The 25,234-nt window shown below is 36.1% G+C and overlaps 1 protein-coding gene across 1 annotated transcript in view; it reads right to left on the reverse strand.

The window, feature by feature from the left end:
* WDR70 (WD repeat domain 70) overlaps positions 1-25,234 on the reverse strand; it is a 134,183-nt gene that overhangs the window by 105,127 nt on the left and 3,822 nt on the right. The window contains exon 5 of the mRNA XM_065739935.1: positions 21,060-21,240. Within this exon, the coding sequence (XP_065596007.1) occupies positions 21,060-21,240 (181 nt within the window). The remainder of the gene's footprint in view (positions 1-21,059; positions 21,241-25,234) is intronic.

The following is a 25,234-nucleotide window of genomic DNA, read 5'->3' on the forward strand; positions in this document are numbered from 1 at the left end:
CAGGTTTAACATGCAAAGGAAAAAATAAAAATAAAAAAAACTCTTGATTCCAACATACGGCTTCTTAAAGCTACATATTCATAACATTATTATATGTCAGACACAATATATTTTATTAGATGATGGATCACATGGTAATTCAGAGAAAGTTCCCAGACACAACAGGTAACATGAATTAAATCTTTTTTCTTGTGCCTCTTAATAGAATCTCTCGTTATAAAAAGTCTCCAGTGGCCTAACAATTTACAAAAGGTAATGCAATTAGAGAGCCTCAGCACAGCTGGCAATTTTTTATTTTACTTTTTAAAATATAAACATCATACTTCTGAAGTACATCAAAGTCTGCCTGATCTTTCTCCAGGGAGTTCTAGATAAATTTCAGGAGGTTGCTATTTTTTACCTACATTCTAAAACCCCACTCAGATGATTTCTAAATTACTAACAAGTCATTGATTTATGAAATCCAAGTTTGTATTAATATTTATGATATGGGAATTGTTCTTACAAGACATACAAGAAAGATTCTCTTGAGCTTTTTCCAAAGCAAGTTGTAATCACTGATAGAACTGATTTAAATCTAAAATTGCTTGTGATCATTCAACTTTCCTCTGCAGTTCCTGGGAGAGCAATTTACTTAAGCTGAGTTTTTTCGTATTACAGATATGTTATATTCTGCTTACATAACTAACTGCTTACTTCATCTTTATCATTTCAGTTTCAAATATATATAAACCTAATACTTCATATTTGATAGAACTCTATGCAGAACTGCCATATGCCACCAAGAAACACCCACATTCTAACAAGACAGTTTTTACTGCAGCAGTAAGATGCACAAAATGACTGCTGTGTAGAGAATGAAAGAAAACACCGGTGTTTTCAGACAGACATAACTGTTAACACTGCTCTTCAGAGCTGAATAGATCATTTTTATATGAACTAAATGGATAGTTTAATTTATTAAGAAACAATAAAACTGCACAGAAACCACAGATCAGCTGACAACAGGAAGAAACAAATGCAATTAAAGTTTATTCTGTTTTGAAAGCTCTGCTTCCTCTGGCAGGCAACACTAGTAGGTAAATCCTGTAATTACCAAGGAAAATAATAGTGAATTTTCATTTATCTTAAGTACCAAATGTTTAGTTTATATGCAAACCAGCCTTGTTTTGGCAGTCATATATTTCACAGTAATTTTTATCTGAGTGTCCCATTTATAAAAGTCAGTGACACCATTAAGCTTTTGCAATTCATTCAGCAAAAGGCAATTTTAGTTACATATGCCTCTATGGAAGTACATTAAAGCAAGGTATTTAGTGGTGTACATACTTTACATACAGCAGTGTACTCTTGGTTCTATTGAAAGTTTCATAAGCAGTTGAGTTAAACTCATCAGCAATTCAAACCCTTTAAGTTTTCATTTTATACTCAAGAAAACCTGAAAAGCCAATACAAGCAATCGATGTTCCATATATAGCAGTTATGTCTGAAATGTACATGGAGACTGTTACAAAAGAAATAAAATACACTTTTCCTCTAAACAAATAAAGAGGCTGATGTTCACTTTAAGACTTCTTGTGATCACTCTTGCATAGAATCTCAAAAACATCCAGGTGACACTAATAAAAACTTCTACACCAGAATAATGGCAAACAAATTAGTAAGCCATCTCCCAAACTGTACACATTTTAACCCATCAAAATTAAAACAATACATGATTTAGATCATACACCAATCTATGACCTCTGACTTCATGCAATTTATTTCATTCCTACACACCCTGGTTTCCTCATCTGAAAAACTTGAATAAATAATACATATCGTAAAGAATCTGTTTAAGAGTTTATTCAACAATGCTGATGAAGTTCATCAAGGTCCTTAGGGATCCTGTTATTCTTAGCAAACACTCTACAGTCAGCAAAAACTAAACAATCACATCTCTAGAGAGAGAGAGTTGTCCACAGATTCTAGTTTTCAACAGTTCTGATTGTAAAAAGGTGTTCTCTCAAATGTTTACTCTGAAAATTAAAAAAAAAAAAGGAAAAAGGACCAATTTATGCACATTGTCTCAGTTAGTGACAAACATTCCAGTTGTCTACAAACTTACTAACCAACTAGGATAAGAAACTAAAATTGAGGTAGAGGGAAAATCATCAGATAAGTCATGCAAAGAAGATCTACAACCACAGCATAGGGATAGGAGAGGTGGGAGTTAAAAATTACAGTATGTCTAAGTTACTGCAGGAAGGAAGAACAATTTCCTATCTAGCTCCCACAGCTGGTTCCAATTCTATTACTGTTTCGATTACTAATTCTCCCATGCCACACATAAATTACCTTCAAAACATTAACATTTAAGCTATGTTAGAGCAGCAGAATTTTATGTAATGTGACATGAGAAAAAATTGCTAAGTGACTTCATGCATCTGGAAATAAGAAAAAATACATTTATATTGCACACACAAGAGGTCCATGTTTGGAAGAAACACCTTTCTTCATGCATCACTGAGGTATGCTCCTTTAACAACAGCTGTTATATCAGAGAAAGATGGTACATAACAGTCAGATATGTACCCAGTCCATTAAAACCATTGAAAACCACATCAAAACCACAAATAATTTTCAATACATTCAGTGCAAATACTAAGCAATAGAATAAAACTTATAGTCAACCTAAATTACTTGATATGAAACCCATCATTTTTAAATGATAAGATCAAGAGTCATAGAATATGCCTGTATACTTTTAGAGGATAAGCTGTACTATAATACCTATAAATTAAGAGACATCTTTAGCATACTATACCCAAAATACTCATTTCTACACACACAGTACAGTTTCTCAAAATTCCAAATGACTGCAGTTAAACCTGACAAGACATACAACTAGACAGACAGACATTCATTTCTAAATAGCAATTAAAAAGCTATTATTCACTATTGCTCAGTTGTCTATTATATGGAAACAGAGCAATGACCTCCACACATTTTAGAATGGAAAAATGTTAACACGCCAAACCCAACACTAATACCATCAGACCACAAGGAATACAAAGGATAAAAGTGTACAGAAGTGATGCTCTCATTTTTAACTTAGACTAAAATAAAGATCTGTTGTCAAGACTGCACACACAGTTTTAGCTGTGTACAAGGACAAAGAAGGCAGAAATTCAAGAACTTCACCAAAATGCCTCATGTCACAGACTTGCACTAACATTATGTTAAATCCTCACACATATTTCTCACTCCATAACTGTTAAAGAACGTCTAATACTACAAATATCCTGTAAGATCTTTCTTCAGATTATTCAATAGGCTTTTTGTCTGGTCCACAAGGAGCTTTCAGATATTCCATACTACACAAAACTTACCTGGGTCACCAGGAGAGTCTTCTTCTTTTTACTAACTAAAATTTAAATTTGGCTTATACAACTCAAATTTAAGTCATTATTAATCGTATACATAATAACCTTGTTAATCTAGCTAAAATGGATTGTCTGCAGCACGCACCTTCAGCTTTTCCATTACTAACAGTTACCAAGGTACTTTTTATGCACCCACACTCTAGTACAGAAGATAACAGTTTTGGACGTTTATGTGATATTCTAAAAGCAGGGTTTTTTTTCAAGACAGAATAGAACAGTCCCAGAAAGAAGGAACACCAAATGTAATACCCCCTATTTACAACATATGTGAGATTTTCAGCATGATATTTCTCACGTTCCTAAGTATCACAACTTAAAGGGATAAAATGTTCCATCTTGCGATTGTACTCATTAGTAAATATGATAGGCTCACTAATGTGTTTGAGTTGTTCAGGTTCTAACAAGCCAGAAAATACTTTAAGTGTCTATTAGTAATTCTCCATACTTTGATGTATTCCGATTTCCTAGCTTGTTAAAAAAAAAAAATCATGAAAAGGAACTCTGTGTGAAATTCTTGTATTACAATTAATGCTGAAAAAGAGAATTTAGTATTTTGTATCTCCTGGTAAACTGACTGGTGAAGTTGGAGGGGAATACACATTCTAGAAGTGCTGTTTCCATGAGCAATACAGCTAAAAAACATTCCCCTGTAGTTCCTTCCCTCACCATATGGGAAGAACATGTGCTAGAACGTAGGTCCAACTGAGTATTCAAGAGAAACGAAAGTATAAAATAAGCCAACAATGAACATGGGAGAAACAGACCTTACAAACACATCATGGTTTTCCACAGGAAAAGTTGCAGTGGTGGGAAGGAATGTATAACCCATAAAATCATTTGAATCAAACGCAGACTAAGAATTTTGGCTTAGAATTGTTCAAATTCCCTACTATGGACATGTTCCAGACAACCACAAAGGAAGCCAAAACAAGGATTCTCAATTTTGCACGGTTCACTGAACTAGGGTAGAATTTATCTGCCACTTCTGGACTTTGTACTGCAAACCTCACATTTGACATTCACCTCGAGCACAAAATCCATGAAGTGATGGCTTAGTTCTGAGACTAATGCTATCTCACATTAATACATAATGTGAAACTAGCCTTGAATTTCTCAAGACTCTTAATAATTTATATTTTACCTCTTGGGAGCCACATGAAATGCGAAGTAGATAAACTTACAAACTGTTTTGACCTAAGTTTGCCATTGCTACTAATCTGCTTAAGATAAAGAGCAAAAGTGTACTGATCGCTTCAAGACACTTTTCTTTACATGCTTGCCCTTATAGTTTACTCTGCTGTTCTGTGAATAACCTCCAAGATTCACTACACACTCAGATACTACAGATCCTCACTTTATCTGACTACCACAGGTAATATCCAGTCTGAGATACCAAAAACAGACCTCAGAGTAGAGCATGATGGCATCTTGTCATCAGAATACTCTCATGATATCTAAACCTCTACAGACAGGTAGACATTCTCTGTGGTTATGTTATTAGCTGAAGTCTCTCTTCATAATTCAGTTATTTCAGGCATAAATCTAACTACTACAAACAGCAGGAAATGAAAGTGGGAAAACACCAATGCTCATAGCAATCTGCTCCTATCTGTGAATGACTTATCCTTTCAATTTCAATGCGTGACAGAAATATGAAAAGAGAATCGTGCTCTTAAAATATAACTACACTTTTAAATCAGTATATTACAAATATATATTTCATAAAATCATAGAATCTTTTGCACTGGAAGGGACCTTTAAAGGTTGTCTAGTCCAACTCTCCTACCATGAACAGCGACATCTAGAGCTAGATCAGGTTGCTCAGAGTCTGGTCCATTCTGACCCTAAATGTCTCCAGGGAGGGGGCATCCATCACCTCTCTGGAACGGAACACCTGTACCAGGGCCTCACTGTCTTTACTGTAAAAAACTTTCCCTTATGTCCAATGTAAATATCCCCTCTTTTAATTTGAAACCATTTCCCCCTTCCCTTTAGATACTGAATGGCCTCTATCAAGTCACCTTAGAGCCTTCTGTTCTCCAGGATGAACAGCACCCCAACTCTCCCAGCCTGTCCTCATAGGAAAGGCATTCCACCCCTTGGATCATTTTTGTGGCCCTCATTTGGGCACACTGTTACAGGTCCTTAGCTCTCCTGTACTTAGGAGTTCACATCTGGACACAATACTTCAAGTGAGGCCTCAACAGCACAAAATAGAGGAGCGGGATAACCTCCCCCTCCCTCCTGGCCACACTTCTTTTGATGCAGCCCAGGATATGGTTGGCTTTCCGGGCTGCAAGAGCACATTGTTGGCTCATGTCCAGCTAATGACCCATCAGTACCCTTATGTCCTTCTCGGCAGTGCTGTGCTCCACTCTCACATCCCCCAGTTTGTACCAGTAGTGAAGATTGCCAAGACCAATGCCCAGTATCTTGTGTTTGTCTTTGTATAATCTCATGAGGTGTATAATCTATGAGGTCCACCCAGGCCCACTGCTCAGTCTATCAAGTTATCTCCGGATGGCATCCCATCCCTCAAGCATGTCGAACACACCACACAGCTTCGTGTCACTCACTAACCTGCTGAGGGTGCACTTGGTCCCACTGCCAAAGTAAATTGCATCCTGGCCATCAAATATATTTAAAGCATTAAATCCCACCACAAGCTATTCATGCATTCTCATATTCTGTTTCTCTGATAGTCAACAATACCAATAGCGTGGCATACTGGTGAAGGAACAAGCTAGCAAGGGTGAGCAAGTGCACGTAAATAGATTTTTGCATTTGGTTGTGGGCATCAGTAGTTTAGGAATATCTATTAATACCAACAGTCACAGAACACAGAGACACTGCACTGTCAAAAGTTTGCACAATAAAGGCAGCAGGGAAGATGCATCTAGGACAGCAGAATTTTTCATAAGATTTTATATTTGCACTAAGATGATAACTACACAGTAGGCTCATTTACAAACTTTCACTTAAAGAACTCAACTCATATTGTAAACTGCATGCAATCTATATCTACCCCAATGGATCAAAGACCTGAAATGACCTCAGAACTTGAAATCACAGCTAGGTATGGTATGTTAAGCCTAGTGCTTACACAGAAAGCCCTTTTCATTTTAGATGTGCCAAGCTGAGAGATTATCATCAATGTGCCTCAGAGCTTCCAGAGCTTCTTCTCCATGCCTTTTCAGCAAGAATAGTAGCACAGATGGAGCTCAGGCAGTGTATTACCAGTGGCTGCCATGCAGTTTTTTGGTGGTTTTTTTTGTTGTTTTTTTTTTCCAAAAAAGCTATGAAACTTATATTTTTTCCTTAGAGAGTCTGTGCCTCTATCATTCCTGATTTAGTCTTCTATCTGCAGAAACTGCTCAGAACCGAAAGTGGTTATTAGAAAGTTCTCCTGCTCAGTTTAGTCCTGAAAATGTGCCAATGACATACATGCCTATGCAACTGTTACAAACAAACAAACAAAAAAACCCAACCACCAAACAGCCTGAAGACATTTTCCTGCCCAGGTATAAAGTAGGATTAAAATCCACCACAGTATTTCACAAAATAAAACGTATATCACTAACTGCAATGTTCCAGAAAGGTGTGACAGCAGGGAATGTCAAAACTGGATCTAGGGGAAAAAATATCTATCTATTTTTACTATACTTACAAGCACATTAGCAAAGAAAACTAACAGAGGGAATATATTCATCATCCCATGTTTTCATTATTTTTCTCTCTCTACATTTTTCAGAGTAATACAAATTCTTTTTTCTGACACTTCTCCCTCACAACCAGGAGAGGATCATTTCTGTTTGTATGCCACTGACTTCCTTTACAGGTAGTGAAGTGATTTCCCATATTACTGGTTCTTACCTGCCTAATTCATCTTTGTATCACTTTACTGCTGCACATGGGATTTCTGGGATGAAATCTACTATTAAAGGTCTGCTATGATTAATCTGATTGTACACAGTACAGTCTAGATGCAGCTAACCACAAAATTTTCTCCTTAATCAGTCTTAGAAGTTGGGTATTTCCTATGATATTTCACTACCCATCAGATTTGGTTATAACCCATTGCGAGGTTAGTCCCTGGAAGTATTAGTTAGAGTTGCAGCTTCCATTAGTACCTACACCATGATATTACTCCCACAAGGCAAACTAATGCAAAATTACATTAAACTACACAGAACTAAACTACAGCTGACAACTATTTATGACAGGATAGAAGTAGTTTTCAGAACCATCAGGCGATTCAGACAGATGTTCATTTAAAATAGCACTATAAAAACTGTAGTTAAATCTGATTTAAATTTAATAACATTTAGCTTACTTTGGGGAGTTAATATTTTTGCTAAAAATACAGTGAATTAATTGATTACTGCTCATTTTGCATTCAGACACTTATTGAAGATTCTTGTTTGGTCTACAAAACTCAAGGAAATCACAGAAAACTACCTTTGGGTCTTTCCATAATTCCATGTCTATTCAGTGCATGGTAATTGCCTTCCCTAAGAAAAATATTTTATAGTCAGGAATTGTACTAAACCTAGTGTTATTTATACATTTAATTTAGAAATAATTAAATAATCTGGCTTTAACATTTAATCTCTTAAATGCATAATCTTTCTTTATTCACTACTATCTGTGGGTTTGCACTATCACTATAAAAATATAAACATTTTTTTTGTTGTTTTTTACATTTAAGAAATTATTTTTAAGAAACTCCTTTCCAGAAAGAAATATTAATATTTCTATATCTCTATTTAATAGAGACACCAGAAAGACAATACTGAGAGGAATACCAGCAGGGCAGGTATGCAGAGGATCGGGATGCCTGATCCCTACTAGGCACTCTAGAAACTATCAAATTATTGCAGAATAAGGGTTTGTTATGGGGAAGACTGGGAGAGACCCATTATCAGAAAAATCTGAAAACAACTTCAACTGCTTGCCTTCGCCACAGAAATAAGGCGGTATTTAAGCCTAAAAGAGAAACATTAAGAAAGGACATCAGTTGCTAGTCAAAATAATGAACATCATTAAAATAATTTACTATACTGTGGGCATAAAAGTTTTCTACAATCACTCGGAAAAAGAAAACCAGATGTATAGGCAAATATAAGAAAAGTGGTTAGCACATGGAAGACTACGTCTTGAGTATTTTAGTTTTTTCCACAGGTATAATCAACAGAGTAATAAACCAACCAAGACTTTAAATTGTGGAATAAAAGGGGTCTGTCCTTCAAAGTGATTCAGTACTCTGTATGACAGTGGTCTTGAAAAACAAGTATGTGCTATTTGTCTAGACTGATTATAATTAAGCTATGGGGTTTTTTTGTTTTGTTTTGTTTTTGTGAGTTCAACTTTCATTCCTAACATTTATTTTAGGCATCCACTATAGGTAATAATACAATTAAGTTCCTTATAAAATGAGTGTCACGGACAAATATATTTATATGCAAGACAACAGTTAACATGTCACAATATTTGTTTTGAAAAAGACATTTACTGACTATCTGTACCAACACAGGTTAAAAATCTGTTGATACTGAAAGCCAGCTGAGCTCTGCAGACATGGTTATAGTCTGATAGGCAAGACTGCATTCTTACAGAAAACAGTACGTTACAGGACAATCTCATAACAGCAACCACATTAACAGATATAATTTGGAAATCTCATCTTTCACTCCTACTCCAGCCCTTTCAGTCCCATTAACCTAGCATATTCACAAGATTTCACAGAATAACAGAATTGTAGGGGTTGGAAGGGACCTCTAGAGATCATTGAGTCCAGCCCCCTGCCAAAGCAGCTCCCTAGCCCAGGTTGCACAGGTAGGCGTCCAGGCGGGTCTGGAACGTCTCCAGAGAAGGAGACTCCACCACCTCTCTGTGCAGCTGTGCCACTGCTCCGTCACTGAACTGGGAAGAAGCTCCCATGCACACTTGTGCAGAACTTCCTATGCTTCAGTTTGTGGACATTTCCCCTCGTGCTATCACCACACACTGCTGAGAAGAGTTCAGCCTCGTCCCTTTGCCTCCTGCTCCTTAGTATAGATGTGGATCAGATCACCTCCAACTCTTGATTTCTCAAGGCTGAACAGACCCAGGTCTCTCAGTCTTTCCTCAAAAGGGAAGTGCTCCACACTCTTTATCATCTTCATGGCCCTCCGGTGGACTGATTCCAGGACATCCCTGTCTTATTTGTACCATGGAGCACAAAACTGGACACAGAACTCCCATGTGCTAAGTGCCTGAACAAATGTAGCATAACAGCAATATCTGCAAGCGAGATATTTATTCACCTTGAGGCATAAAGGCAGGCTTCTTGCAAGCACAGCATTCAATAACACACAGAATCTGTGTCACTGTTTTTTTTTAGTTGTCATTTGGAATTAATGACTATGCAAAATAAGTAAGCAAGCTCTTATTATTCTGAGAAAACAAATCTTTCATGACTTACATTTCTAGTACATCAAAACCACGCATGAGTCCAGAGAGGTCCAAGTCACTCAAATAACTTTCACTAATGAGGAAATGCATCCTTGCAGGACCTGGCAGCACACAGGTACTACGTAGAGATTTCTTTTTAATTGGCTTACATTTGACCTGCTATAAGATTGTATTTTCTCTGAAACTTCAGAGATTTCTCAGCATTATTATTTTAACAAAAACCCACTAGTAAACATTCTTACATGCACATGCCTGAGAAGTTCTAGTCGTATGGCTAAATATGCAAAAGAGAATTCTATTTTGGCCTCTATCTTTCTACTTTCTAATAGTATACTGGACAAGGTACACACTGTGTGCCTGGTCTGCTTTGTATGCGATGTGAACGGCCTTAAAAACATGTTCAGTATTACAGACTGACTCATTGCGACCATGGGATAATTTTTTTCTCATGTACAAGGAAAGGACTGAGGATTAAAGTGTTTCAGAAAATTGAATGGAAAAGCTCTTTATGTATTTTGCAGATGTCCCTCTAACACTATTGTTTCAACTGGAAATTAAAGGTTACACAATTTATCACCTTTTCACTATTCTTCCATAGTATGTTAACAATACAAAAACAACTTTTGCATCTTACTGTGTTGATTCGAAACTAAATTCTACATGTAGGTCACCTGATCTACATTAAGGTCCTAATAAAAAGATATGCAAGATTTCAAGGGCTTCTTTTGTAGTTTTCTAATTTTATTCCCCATAAAATAGGCACTCTTTGAGACATTTCAAGATTTTTTGTAGAAACAGTCTATTCAAAGCACTGATAATTTTCACATTTAAAATAAAAAATACTGCCAGTAGAATAAATGGATAAACAGTTTTTTTAAAAAAACAAGTGTGATCATTAGAATCCTGCTAGAAGCTTTAAACAGATTTCAAAAGCCACAGTCCTGAGACATGAATGAGGATCGTCAATAAATTAATACAAATGACATATTCCTCATAATATTTAGTTCTATGAACATTTATCAAGCCTCAGTTGCAGTGGCACAAATGGAATACGGATTTGTAAGCAGCAAGCAAGGAAACATGACAAAATACTAACCAAGACACTAAATTTTGAAAATAATTCTATTACATTTTAAACACCAAACAAGATAAGCAGGACTAACAGAAGGAATGATCATCTGATTGTTTTGTGATCTGGATAGTGTTAGCATCAAGTATGTATGGTCCCTGAATAACTGCTAAGTGCCCACCTGCAAATAAAAGATGCCACTGCAGCAGTTGCATAACAATACACATGGTAGACTCGTATTCATAAAAATCCAAAGTCATCTTTTAAACAAACAGCACACACTCCAAGAGTCAACGAGACAATTGCTCTCCAAGGATAACACTGGAGCAGCCTGTCCTTACAGCAGTTTAACATAAATCATTTGTTAATTGAAAATCCTGTGAAGACTTGTTTTGGAAAGGAAATGTAACTACATGTCACTTAAACTCTTCCTCCAGATCTAGCCCTTCTAAATTATTTAATCATCTCCATCATGAATATTTCAAATACTTAGAATGTGAAGCGTAGCCATTCCCTCTATTTTCTATTCACACTCACAAGTGTTCTCAGTATTTCTTATTTTTCTGTTCACAGCATAAACAACTTATTAAATTGAAAACACTTGTATGCCACAAAGAAAACCTACTGTTTATGCATTAAACAACAATACAGCATAGAATACTGCTAGCATCGCTGTTAGCTCCCTTCTCAAATCTAGAAATATTTTATGACTCCCAACACTGAAAAACAGTATTCTATTTGTGCTTCTTTGTAGAAGTACATTGACAGTGTCAAAAAAAGAATTCCAATAAAAGCATCATGCAAGAAGGTACTAACTAATTTGTTTTGACTATGTAAGTCTTTCAGGCTCTCAAAGAATAAATTAATTTTGGTCTCTTAATTCCCAAAGATTTTAACCTCCTCTTAGAGTAAAGAAAGTCATATTTGGGATCACATGCTCTTATGCCATTGCATGCATGGAATTCGTAACATTTACAACTATGTATTTTGTTTAAAAAGTACTATTTGGAAAGTGAAGTCTTGCCTCAGACTAAGACATACATACATATATAATAAATGCTTAGAAAGACTAAGAATACTTTCCATCTCTTAAGAGGTTCATTATAGAATTGTATAGCCATGTCTCAAACACAGCAAGCAGCAAACACTCTTCTTCCATGGACAACATCTTCCACAAAATCTTCTGACTACAAAGAAAACACCAGTGTTATGAGAGACCAGCATAAGGATCTCATGCATGGTTCACTTTTCAAATATAGCACTAGTACCAACAGCTCCCAGAGGAGCTTTCTACAGACTGCATTAGGTCAAGCTGATCTGAAGTATCTCAAAGAAAGTGGCAAAGAGTAAAAAACAAACAAACAAACAAAAAACCCACATAATTACTGTTACTACTGTTACTTATCAGCAAACCCTTGAGGTCTTGATTATGCTCTGTATCACATTTTAACACTACTGAAGCCACTTCTGCCTAATTTTAAAGTATTTGAAAGTCAGTAAATATATATCTGTTAATTATTTCATAAAGTGTGCATAAAAACAAGCTCAAAAAACTAAGCATCTGAAAAAATACCTAGAATTTCTCATATTCAGTCTAGGTACAAACCAGCATCATGCTGGCATGAAGAAATAGACAAGAAATACAGCAGAAAGGTCTAGAAGGGTCTTAAACATTCTGCAGAACTGCTAAATTTAGATTTCTATAAGTATATTTGTTTCCTTCAGGCACAATCATTTACTGTAAGGCAGCAAGTCAGAGATGGTAAAAGCAAATACCCATGCCTTTTTATGAAAGATTAATGTTTCCTAAGTGGAATTATCCTGTTAGCTTCCTCTCATATTCTGTAAGTATGATGCTCTCAACTTATTCCCCTCTAGCTTCTGACTGATTCTCTCAAGTATGCGCACTGACTTCATTAACTGAAATTTGAGGGGTTGATTACACTTTAATTTTGTGAAACTTCCAAACCTTTTTTAACTCACTTTCAAGATGGTCTTTCTCATTCTTTGTGACACCAGTAAAAAAACTGATGATCATTAACAAAAGTTCCACTACTTATCTTATATACAGCATAAAGAAATTGCATTTTCCTGATTTTTATAGTACAAATGCTGTCAAAACCAAATAATACACTTTGCATAGCTACAAGAAAAGTATTTTCCTCCTGATTTAATAGGAAGGTAATGCAAAAGGAAATGGAAAACAATAATAATTACTATTTTTCATCAACATATCAGTGACTATATGTTCAAGAACAAACTCTCATCTTCAAACCTACACTTTTCTGTCTGTGTTTCACACAAAAATTGCTTGGTTCAACTTACTCCTTTTTTGCTTCTTTGGAAAGGAAGAATCATGACTAGGTAAATAATATTTAATACTTTCCAGGACAGACAATCCTCAGACTAAATGTAAAAGCTTCATAAGACAACTAAAAGTTCCCATAACATTCATTTATTTTTACAAGACCATGATTTTCAGCCTGGTACCATAGCCAAACTGTAATTGGAGTAATTACGGCCTACTTAAAATTCTCCATCAGCAGGAAATGGCTTTCTTCCATTGTGAACAAATGAGTATTACTAGTATGTCCTGTAAAACCCTTGCAAAAAATCTTAAGTGTCTCAAAACAATTTGAAAACTTGGAATAGGACTATGCTATCATTTTGGAAATATGCCCAAATCAGAGTACAGCCTTGAAGAGGCCCAAGGCTGTACTTGTTTCAGGGACATAATTATCTAATTAGTATCCACTTGGTACTAAAGAAATAGTTCTCAGTTCCAAAGAGGAATCAAATGTAACCATGTTCCACAGAGAAGATGAAGGTTTACAAATCCATCCAGTGAATTCCTTGAACAACCATTCCTACACCTGTTGCTTCAGTGAGGAAAAAAAGCGTTGCAACTTGTCAGTGCTCCATTAAGTTCGCTAAGAGAACAGCACAGTTATCTAATCAGATGTAGAAGAGAATATTGACAAATACTGTCTTACTAATGCATTTTAATAGGTGTCATCCGTTACCTTGAAAATGCAATACATCCTAGATTAAAGGTACATTTAATAACCTGCCATGATTGTATTGGCTAGTTGCTGTCTGCCTACAGCCAGAACTCTTTGGGTCACACAAACGCTAAATACAGGTTCAGTGCATCCAACTCAGACAAAAAAAAATATTGTCAAAGACTACTACGTCTCTCAATCTTCAAGTATACCACACAAAAAACTGTTCTTGTAATAAATTTGTCCTTTGAGAAAAACATCTTGCTCTTATATTCCTTATACTGTTAGGAAACAAAAAAGAATTTCAAATCTTCCAGGATGCAATTTCATGAATAGAAATCAAAGTTTAAAAGCTTCAAGACCACAATGCAAACTCTGCTTCTTCGTTACCAACTCAGCTTATGACTACATGGAAGTACTGACAATCCAACCAAGATTTTTTCCCTCGGGGAAAAAGAGGTACTGCTTACAAGCACTGGTCTCACTTCAAATGCACAGTTCTACTCCTTATCTTCCTTAGTCTCCAGATTAATGCAAGTATTCTATATAAAACGGAACATTGTAACAAGAAAAATATGAAAGGGACTTGACACCAAACGTACTAATTTCCTTAAAAGCAGACTCTTTTAACAGTGTCCCTTACAAAACGACCACTTTAAATATTTGCTTAAGTACTTATAAGCATATTGTGTCATGTTATGAATCATGAGTCCTGGCACAAGTGGAGGTGAACCATGATAGATACATAAGCCATTAAATCTAAATATTGATTTGTTAAACATAAATAGCATGAATATCAACACAGAATTTAATAAAAAACAGAAAAATCCTTTATAACAGCTACAATAAATACTTAAGTATATACAACAAACTCAAGTAAATTCAGAGTAAAAAGTAACTCAAGTCAGAATTCATACGTAATAGAATATCCATGGCTCAACTCAAAAGTTGAAGCTTAGTTAAATGTAAATAACAGAAACACAAAGCATTAGATAAAATATTAAAAAATTAATAATGCTGACTCAAAATACTACACGGCAAAACATGTGGCAATTAATTTATATTAACAATTTTCCCCAGAAACTCCAGTAACAAGAAAAAATCCCATTAAAGAAAATAACCACTAGTTACTCATTCTACCTGATAATTACCTGGTAAAGTATGGGTCAAGCAGACTTGAGGCACCCTTAAACACAAAAGATCCTTTTCTTTTTGCAGTCAGTTTTGACAAATATCTCTAATTTTCATACAGGAAACCAAAAGATACAATTGAACAAGTTGTGGCAGAAAAAAACCCAACACACACCTATAATTAAAAAAATACATCTAAAGTTGAGCTCAAGAGACAGTGGCGAGTTACATGGCAAGTTACCAAGGAAAAGCTACTATTCTGGTATGTTTTTAATTGTTATACAAAGTTTACAAGAATACAGAGTATAGAACTTCCATTCATGTAACTATTAAAGAAAAAGTTCTTCAGGGTCAAAAATATAAATGCTCGTGTTTTGAGAAAGACTGTCTCACAATCCACCTGGAAATAAAACATATTATTCAATGAAGCTTTCCATTTCTCCTCTCCCAAGTGTGTCCCCATGCATACCAACCACAGACTTATGTATAACTAAAAAAAAAAAAAAGGCAATAACTGAGTTCTCCTAACATCAACACCTGCTTTTTGGGAGGCTCACAGGATTGTACTGTGATCACCAATCGATCAACAGGAAATCAGGACAGCACAGCTGTTTCCTTATTCCCTTCAGAGGAAAGAAAACAACTGAGCTCATGAGCTGCAGTAAGGAGATGCTCTACACCCCAAAGGCCTCTGGCATCCATGCTGACACAAAGTCTTCCCAGTTATAAATTAACTGTTTAGACTGAAAACCCACAAGTCTCATATTTCTGCTGCTCTGCTTATTCTCAACCAAATCTACTCTAGACTGTTTTGTAACTATTGTCTTAAGTTCAGACAAACTTAAATCACACCAGACTGTGAGTTACCTTTCTGTCTGAAACTTTTCATTGGGGTCTTTTAACTCTGGTTTCCAGTTACTCCACTTCATCAAGACAGTTGTAGAGCTACTCAAATACCGCATATATGTATATATATACCATATATATTTATATACACACATATAAATATATGTGTGTGTGTGTGTGTGTATATACATATATATATGTATATTAATACAGACACAGTCATATATAAATTAATACTATAATGTTGCCAGAAATCAACACAGTCTACAAGCATAATGAATACCGAGAAACACAAGTTGAATTAAAAAAAGAAACAGGTTTATGAAAACTGTTTCTGCAAATGGTTTTTATGTTTTCTACATTCTTGTGAGATACATGGAATGAAAGCAAGTGTTTCACTAAACAGAACACCTACTGCTCTTTGGAAAGAGTTAATGGAAATAAATTATACTCAGTGCTCAGAATTCATAAATCTGACATTTGTATAAGAAATTATATAAAAAAAAGAACAGTAAAAAACAAACATCTGCACAGCATACATCGAGTTAAAGCAACAATTCAGTTGCTTTCTTCTAAGATTATTTATATGTATATTAGTTAGATTGCATTTTAGAGATTTCAAAATGCAAAATCCAACTATGGTACAGTCACCATTGACAGAGGACAGCTAGTACACAGCATAATAACAGAGAAATTAAAAGAGGGGATTTTTTGTTGGTTTTTTTTGGCTGACAGCGTATGAAGAATGGGTTATCTCCACTACTGAAAGTCTTAACCTGTTCTATGGGAAAAAAATCTGTTTTTACCAAAAATACTTACAGTTATATTAGGTGGTAGTAAAAAAAAAAAATCTCTAAGATTCTTCCTGTAATTTCTCAGTTATTTAAAAACATTATTCTCCCACACTGTAATACTACCTAAATGAGTGCTCAGCATTTAGTTACTTTTTCTCGCAGGACTTCATTTGTTCCAAAAATACAAATAATTGAAGGAGTCTGTAGACTCTTTCTACAACCTGGCACTAACATGTGGTTTGAACATCACTACATTTAAGAATTCATACAGCACTCATTACTGAGGTGGAAAAGATAACCATATTATAAGCTAGAACAGTAGTATATCATCTGACCATGGGACTTTGAACTTATGTGAATTTAACAAAATCACATGGCTGAAATTAACCAACAAAAGATGTATCAAGAGATGTTAGTCTTCCAGTGATGATTCAACAAACCAGATCTTGAATATTTTGTATATTTCCACAAATAATTCTGCTAATTCAGTAAATGTTGGGAAGACAACTGCCCATAATCTTTATTGAAAGAGATGCATATTTTATTTCAGAATTTAATTTCATAAGGCTGAATACACAATGCCTTTTTCTAATTGCAGAAAGCAATGTTTCTGTAGCAGGCCACGGTATGACAGGAAAAGTCCTTCCAAATCTGAATCCAACCCTACAGCAGAATTGTGGTCAAACCGCAAGCTATTTGCATTGACTCTCATTTGTAAAAGGAAACTCCAGTAATTTCTCTCATGAGTTACAAAAAAAATATAGGTATACAAAGTTAACTGATGTTAATGTAGCTAATTTGGTTTAAGTGTGTGTTTTTAAGCAAAATTGTTTATGATTTTGCAACACATGCAAAAATGCTTTTGATTATTAGCAATCTAGAGACATTCAATTTAGAAATCCATTTAACTCCTTAAGATTGACAAGAAGTCAGTAAATCCCAGTATTCCACAGAAATAAAACTTCCCCATCTTCCCTTGCCTAGGAAGGACAACTGCTGTTTACAGTTATGTTTTCAAATCTCAGCTGCTAAACAAGTAACATGGAAACGAAGTAATAAACTATCAACTCTTTGTAGAAAACAAAAGGAGGAATAGCAACAAGAGATTTCTTATGGAAAGTTTTGTATATTAATTCTACAAAATACTAAAATACAGCTGAATTTCAGGTTTAGTTGCCAGGATTTAGCATGATTTCAAATTTACATTGTTTGATTTCAGTGTAGCACAGAATCACTTTCCTTGACCACTGCGGAAACCTTTTACTCTGCAAAGGATCAAAGACACCTGCATGACTTGATTCCCAAGCCTGGTTATTTATTTCTATATGAATGCAATTACTTAATGCTGTAAAGGCTTCAAACTTTTGCTCTCCCATCAGCACTCTATTTTCTCAAAAACAGCAAGCATCAGTGATTTCGAAGGATACTGCAATGAGGCTCCAAAGAACAACACACCTAAGTGGAACAAGTATACTTCTTTGAGATGTATCATTTCCCAGTATGTGTATTAACAAAATTAATAGATATTAACAGATAATTTCAGAGACTTCGCTATTCTTTGTGCTAAACCACCGTGTTGTATTTTCTTCAAAATGAGAAGGAGCTGATTTTGCAAGTAACACACTGGATCCTAAAATAAGCCCAAACTGACAAACACAAAACACTTCCTTCAGTGTACATTTAAGTACTTTTCAAAACAGGAACTGTTACACAGACTGGGGGAAGAACTCCTGCAGAGCAGCCCTCTGGAGAAGGACTTGGGGTTTCTGGTGGATGAGAAACTGGACATGAGTCAGCAGTGTACACTTGCAGCCCAGCAGTCCCACTATATCCTGGGCTACACTGAAAAAGGGGTGGCCAGCAGGGAGAGGGAGGTGATTGTCCCCTCTACTCAGCTCTTGTGAGGCCCCAATCCAGAGCACTGATCCAGGCCTGGGGCATATCCAGCACAAGAAAGACACAGAGCTCTTGGAATGGGTCCAGAGGAGGGCCTCCAAAATGATCAGAGGGCTGGAGCACTTGTTCTATAAGGAAAGGTTGAGGGAACTGGGCTCCTTTAGCTTGGAGAAGAGAAGGCTTCAGGGAGACCTCATTGTGGCCTTCCAGTATTTGAAGGGAGCATATAAACAGGAGGGTGAACGACTGTTTACATGGGTTGATAGTGGTAGGACAAGCGGGAATAGTTTTAAACTAAGACAGGAGAGGTTTAAGTTGGATGTTAGGAAGAAGTTTTTCACTCAGAGGGTGGTGATGCACTGGAACGCCCAGAGAGGCTGTGGATGCCCCATCCCTGGAGGCATTCAAGGCAAGGCTGGATGTGGCTCTGGGCAGCCTGGTCAAGTGGTTGGTGACTCTGCCCACAGCAGATTTGATGATGTTTGAGGTCCTTTTCTATGATTCTACGATTCTGTTATTTTGGTGATCCATGTTTGATAAAACTTCTGGATGAAGTACTGTGTGTTCAGATTTTACTAGGACCTAAAGATGTACAAACAAGCAGACCTGAGATGGGAGAAACAGTGAAAACTGGCAGAAATTAAATGGTGACTTAAATATGAATTGAACCACAGCAAGAGTAACCTTTTGAGTCTAACGTCCTCAGGAATACAGACTGACTCCACAGTGCCACTACAAACCAAAATGAAGGGGATTTCTGATGCAGATACAAGAAATAAGTTAACTTAAGGCATTCAACTCCCAGAGGAAATCAGGGATCTGACAATATGTTGGTTCACAAGGACAAAATGAGTCATGGGTAGAGTACAGAAATGACTGCAGGAGATATGGACCCGGAACATACATTTTGATAATCAAATAAATCAGTAGGCAACAGTAGCATGAGGCAGATCAGACTAAGTAATAAAAATCCTACAGCATCAGAATTTATCCTAATTTATTTTCCTAATTAATAAATTAAAAAAAGCTTGAGTTCACTCTAGAATCAAGTACAATACTACGTTAACTGCTCATGCTCCCTTTTAAGCGGGCATTTTGAAATTTTATATTTGAAACAATGAAACAATTCATTACATAAAAAGAACAACAAATTAAACATTTAGCCAGAACTAAAAAGGAATTGACAAAAAAATCACAGAGAGAGACAAGAATTCGTATTTTAAGAGTACCGCTGTATTTGTGTAACAGTAGAGGTTTTATAACCTACCTAATAGTACCAGCAGCTGCTTCTCCAGCATTTATTTCATTGTTGCTACAGAAGAATACAGTCACCTGAACAGTCAGTTCAAGTGACCAGGCTTTAACTGGGACAGATGACATTCTTAACAGTGTTTGGTATGAGGCCAAGCTTTGACTTAAGGAGAAAAATGATACTGATAATACTTATGTTTTAGTTGTTGCTGAGCAGGTACAGTGACAAGGACATTTCAGTTTCGTCATGCAAAAACAACAATAAAAATGGGGGGAGTTAGCCATGAGGGCTACTGCTGATCATGGACTGTCTGGATACCAGTTTGTGAGTGGTAACCAATTCAATAGTGCATCACTTGTACATATGTGAAATTATTACGTAATACATATACAGTATATGTAATTGTAATTATTTTTCTCTTCTTTTTCTGTCACAGTAAACAGCTTAGTCTTTTGTTTTTATCTCAACCTAAATATCCTACATTTTTTTTCTGCTGATTCTCTCCGTAATCCCACTGGGATAGGGGGGAGTGAGTGAATGGCTGTGGGATGCTCAGTTGCCTGCCAGGTTAAACCACAACACCAGGAAGGTTTAGAGAAAAAAGAACAAGCCGTTAAACTTTTAACCAGATACAGAGACGTGTATCATCTGAGTATCTGTGATACCCAAGTTCTGCTGTTCAGGGTTTTCTCCTTGCTTTTAACTGACACAGAAAAAAAACCTATACTCACTCTAACAAAAGAGACTGGCTTTTATTCAATCTAGAAACAAAAACAAAAAGAACACTCCTCAGCTACAGCTGTATATTTTCTCAAACAATTTTGGCATAATTATCCTCCCTAAGCTTTATCCTACTTCTTTCTATCCTTTCCTGATAAAACTCCGAACATAACAAAAGAAGGCACCCAAAACATTTATATAAAATACTTATTTACATAGTTCTTCTATAATGTGGAAAAAAGACTTGAAATAAATGAAGCATATTAATTAATGATAAGCTTCGTTTAAGGTTCACATACATTTGTTTTAAAAATCTGCACATTTTTAAATGAAAACAATTGCTTGCATTTGTTGAGTAATTGCTACACAAAATCTGCATTTCAAATCACAGTCAAACTTCATCTGCAAATCCAATCACAAAGGAAACAGCATACTTAAAATTAAAACGTTAAGGAGGAACAAATTACTTACATTATCTTCATCTTCTGTATCATCATCATCACTGTCCTTGAACCCTGGTGGAAGTGGTGGCCCAATGAATTCTTCATCATCATCATCCCCAGCAGAACTTTGAACAGAATTCTGGAGTACCGTGGAAGGACCAGTTAACTCTTCATCTGAGCTATCTTCACTTTCACTACAAGTTGTGTCTCTGTGTGTAAAAAAATTAAGACAATTGTTATTTTATGAAAGTGACATGACAATTCCTTAGGAATTTCTGATATTCAGCAGTGACAAATTTTCAAACACTGAAATTAGCAGCAAAATGTGAAGTCATTCTTATAATGGTGAGCCAACATTCCGTTTATCTTGAAAGCATAATCACATCTTTAAAAGAAAGGAGAAATGTAGCATCAAGTAGTTTAAAAGAAGGGACAAAATAAAATAAGGAAAAATCAGATGTAAAATTAACAGTGTTACACCAGTAATATGGGTTTAAATATCACTCACAAGACAACAGAACACCTTCATACACAGCATTTTCAAGACGCTGCAAGAGGTTACAGCATACTCAAACACACTGCACCTTTGTTTACTCAAAGGAGTAAGGGTCCACACTCACAACCAGGGCACAAACACAAATCAGAGCATTTGCCTCTTATTACCAGTAAGGAAGCAGCAGGAATCAAGCACTTTTAACCAAATATATGATACATAGTAGATTGTAACATATAGACTGCAAAAGTTACATTTAAGTTATAGTTTCAGTGATGCCAAATCAGCTGCTTTGAATACAAATTTCTGGCATTAGAAAATTTCTAGAAAGTAGAACTACTTAATTCACAATCATGGCGGTTATTCAAAATAAACGGGCTCCCCCTACTGGTAATTATAAGGTAGGTGGTTATCCTCATCGGCACAAGATTAAAAGTGCTGAGCACAACTTTGCTTTTTGCAGAGGCTACAGTATTTCATTACCGTGTTTGGCAAGCCAGATGTTACTTTCTGATTCAGAAACAAATTCAAGGCTCAAGACCTGCTTTGGAGGCTTACATTTTAAGATCCAGTATGTTAATTTACAAGTGAGTAGACTTTAAAAGACAGATATAGAATGAAGAGAACAACAAACTAAGGAATTGATTGAGTTTGTTTTTTTGTTGTGTTTGTTTGTTTGTGTTTGTTTGTTTTTTAAGTTTAGGTTATCATTTACAACATATAACAAAAGGAAACACATTTAAGAACATAGTAAAGCATCAAAAAAACAGATTCTGAACTACGATTGTAACAAAATGCACAACCTGCCCATAACAGCTGTACATCAACTGGGTTACAGGTTATACAGCAGATGAGTCTTAGATACACAAGTGGAATTACAACTCAGGAAAAAATCGAAATTAAAAGAACACGAACTAGGACCTCAGGTATCCGGTGAAAAAAGAAAACTTTCATACCTAATACCTTGTCTAATTTTCCAACTGTATTTATTATCCTAATACAAGACATTAGCCTTACACACAAACTTTCTTTTGCATACTGATGAGAGATATTTAAAGATCTGGGTCAGGATACAACCACTTAATAAATGTAAAACAAATAAAATTAGCTTATTTTACTCTAGAACAATGGGATAATAATATCCTTTTACCAAGAGGAAGCTTTGCCAACATCTGAGGAACAGATCTGGTTCTTCCAAAGGTCTTCAGGTTATGTAACCCCAAAAACTAACAATTTTATGAGGCTGTGTGTTAAGTATTATTATCCTAAAAAACAACACACATTTCCAGACCAGCAAATCACTTATACTTTCCCCAGAAGTAAAACAAGTTAATTAGATTTTTAGCAGAACAAAACATGAAATGTGGCTACCAGTGAGAAAAATGTACACAACACAGTGATTCAATGTGTCCTTTCTATTCCTGAAGTACCAGACTTTCAGATATTTCTATAGAGATTCAAGAACAATACCTAACTTCCCTTCTAATTGTCTATCCCTATATTTGCTACGCAGGATCATTCAATTCAAATACTTCAGCATTTTCAGAGGCTATGTAACCATTTTTCACATTACACATGAAACAATCAGAATTCCCGCTCTGTTTTCACAACACTTCAAGCTTGTTATAGACAACCAAGCTCTCAAGGTCCAGCTACTGGCATACTCTGGGAAGGACAATAAATAGGTCAACATCCCAATTCAGTCATCCCAAAAGCCCATCAAGCTGAGCATCATTCTTTGGACCGTTATGGAGAGTGGTACTGACAGAAATGACAAAGCAAGACAGTACATGTCATGCCACTTCCTTCAACTTCCAGGGACAGTTTTTCTCTGCTAAATCCTACAAAGAATCAGGCCCTTTTCCACTTTTGAGACATATGAGGAACTGATATTTTATTTCCCTCATTATTTCCTCAATATGAGAAATATGCTGTAAGAAGCGAAAAAATAGCTGAATTAGAGTACAGACAGCATGTGAAGAGTAGGAGTAATGAAAAACAATGAGAGTTGTGTGAGTATGTGGGCATACCCCTCCCCATGGGTTTGCTTTCCTCACATCATTCACTCTGATTTATTACAATTTGTGAAATGAAAGCATCTGCTGTACACATAAGTATAGAGTCTAATTATTACCATCCTTATGCATTTATGTGTAAGTACTATAACCATTGTAAACATTTCTCATAGCAAATTAATTCAAGAATCAAAAGAATCACATCTTTCTGGAGTGACCATACCCTTGCTAACAATTCAAAAATTAGTAAGGGTGCTACTAAGATAACTGAATATATTTGGAATTTTAAGAGAATAAAAGTTACTATTTAGGGCAACATTACCATTAAAAAAAAAAAACAGGAAAAGCTACATATAAGTTCAGTTTATAGTGATTACATGAAGGGGAAAAAAAAGGATCAAGAGTTATATAAACCAGATTTCCTTCACTGCAGATTACCCCTACAAATTTAGGCTAAGATACAATGGGTATGTCTCCTCCGCTCGTATACTGTTTTCAGAATTAAGTTATAAACTGACAATCATAATTTACAAGAAATTAAAATTCTGCAAACTGACATGTTCAGCTTCCAGTTTGTGTGTTTTTCATGCCACACACTCCCTTCTCAATCCTCAGGGAAAGCAAAGTAATGGCAGGGAGCAGAAAGGAAACTTAGTATTAACAGGACTCTATTCCAAGCCTACGCAGAAACATCCAACTAATGAAAGGTGGTTATTATCTTCTTTTACACAAGGTGCATAGAGTTCTCTCAAACTCCTTAACAAAATGAGAAAGGCTCTATAGCATCTGTCTATCATGTGTTTTAATTGATTCCTTATACTGAAGTTACCCACACAGTACATAATCACACTACATCTAACTCTTGCCATCCTGCATTGTTTCATCAGGAATGTTATCTAAGAACATCAAAAGTACATATGCTTACAGAATTCTTTTCCCTCCTGGGTAAGATAAAACACTGATCAAGTACTAAGTTGTGTTATCAGCTATTTCTGGGAGAGTCCACAGCTCATTTGACCTTTCCATACGGCTATGCACATAAAAGAAATTTTGTAACAGAAATTTGTTATCTGCACTGCTACAGCCTTGTGCTCCTCAACATTCTTATCAACTGCTTGGACAGTGGGATCACTAATCACGTGAACACTCAGCAAGTTTGCTGATGGCTAAGCTGAGTGGTGCAGTTGATATGAGAGAAGGAAGGGATGCCATTCAAGGGGACCTGAACAAGCTTGATAAGTGGTCTCACGTGAAACTAATATAGTTTAACAAAGTCAAATGCAGTGTATTGCACTTGGGTCCCAGATATACGTACAGACTGGGACTAGAACTCAGAGTGCAGCCCTGTGGAGAAGGAGTTGGGGGCTCTAGTGGGTGAAGAGCTTGACACAACTCAACAGTGTGCGCATGCAGTCGGAAGGCTGACTATATCCTGGGCTGCATCAAAAGAGGGGTGGCCAGCAAAGAGAGGAAGGTGTTCATCCCACTCTGCTCAGACCTCATGAGGCACCACCTGCTGGGGCCCAAAGCACAAGAAAGACATGGAGTTGTGGGAAAAGGCTCAGAGGAGGGCCATGAGGACAATCAGAGGGCTGGAGCACCTCTCCTATGAAGAAAGGCTGAGGGAGCTGGGCTTTTTCAGCCTGGACAACAGAAGGCTTTGAGGAAACCTCACTGAAGCCTCCCAATAAAGGG

Source organism: Cyrtonyx montezumae, unplaced genomic scaffold, assembly GCF_038088225.1.
Source record: "Cyrtonyx montezumae isolate F1298 unplaced genomic scaffold, pur_monq_1.0 scaffold_25, whole genome shotgun sequence".
Classification (NCBI taxonomy): domain Eukaryota; kingdom Metazoa; phylum Chordata; class Aves; order Galliformes; family Odontophoridae; genus Cyrtonyx; species Cyrtonyx montezumae.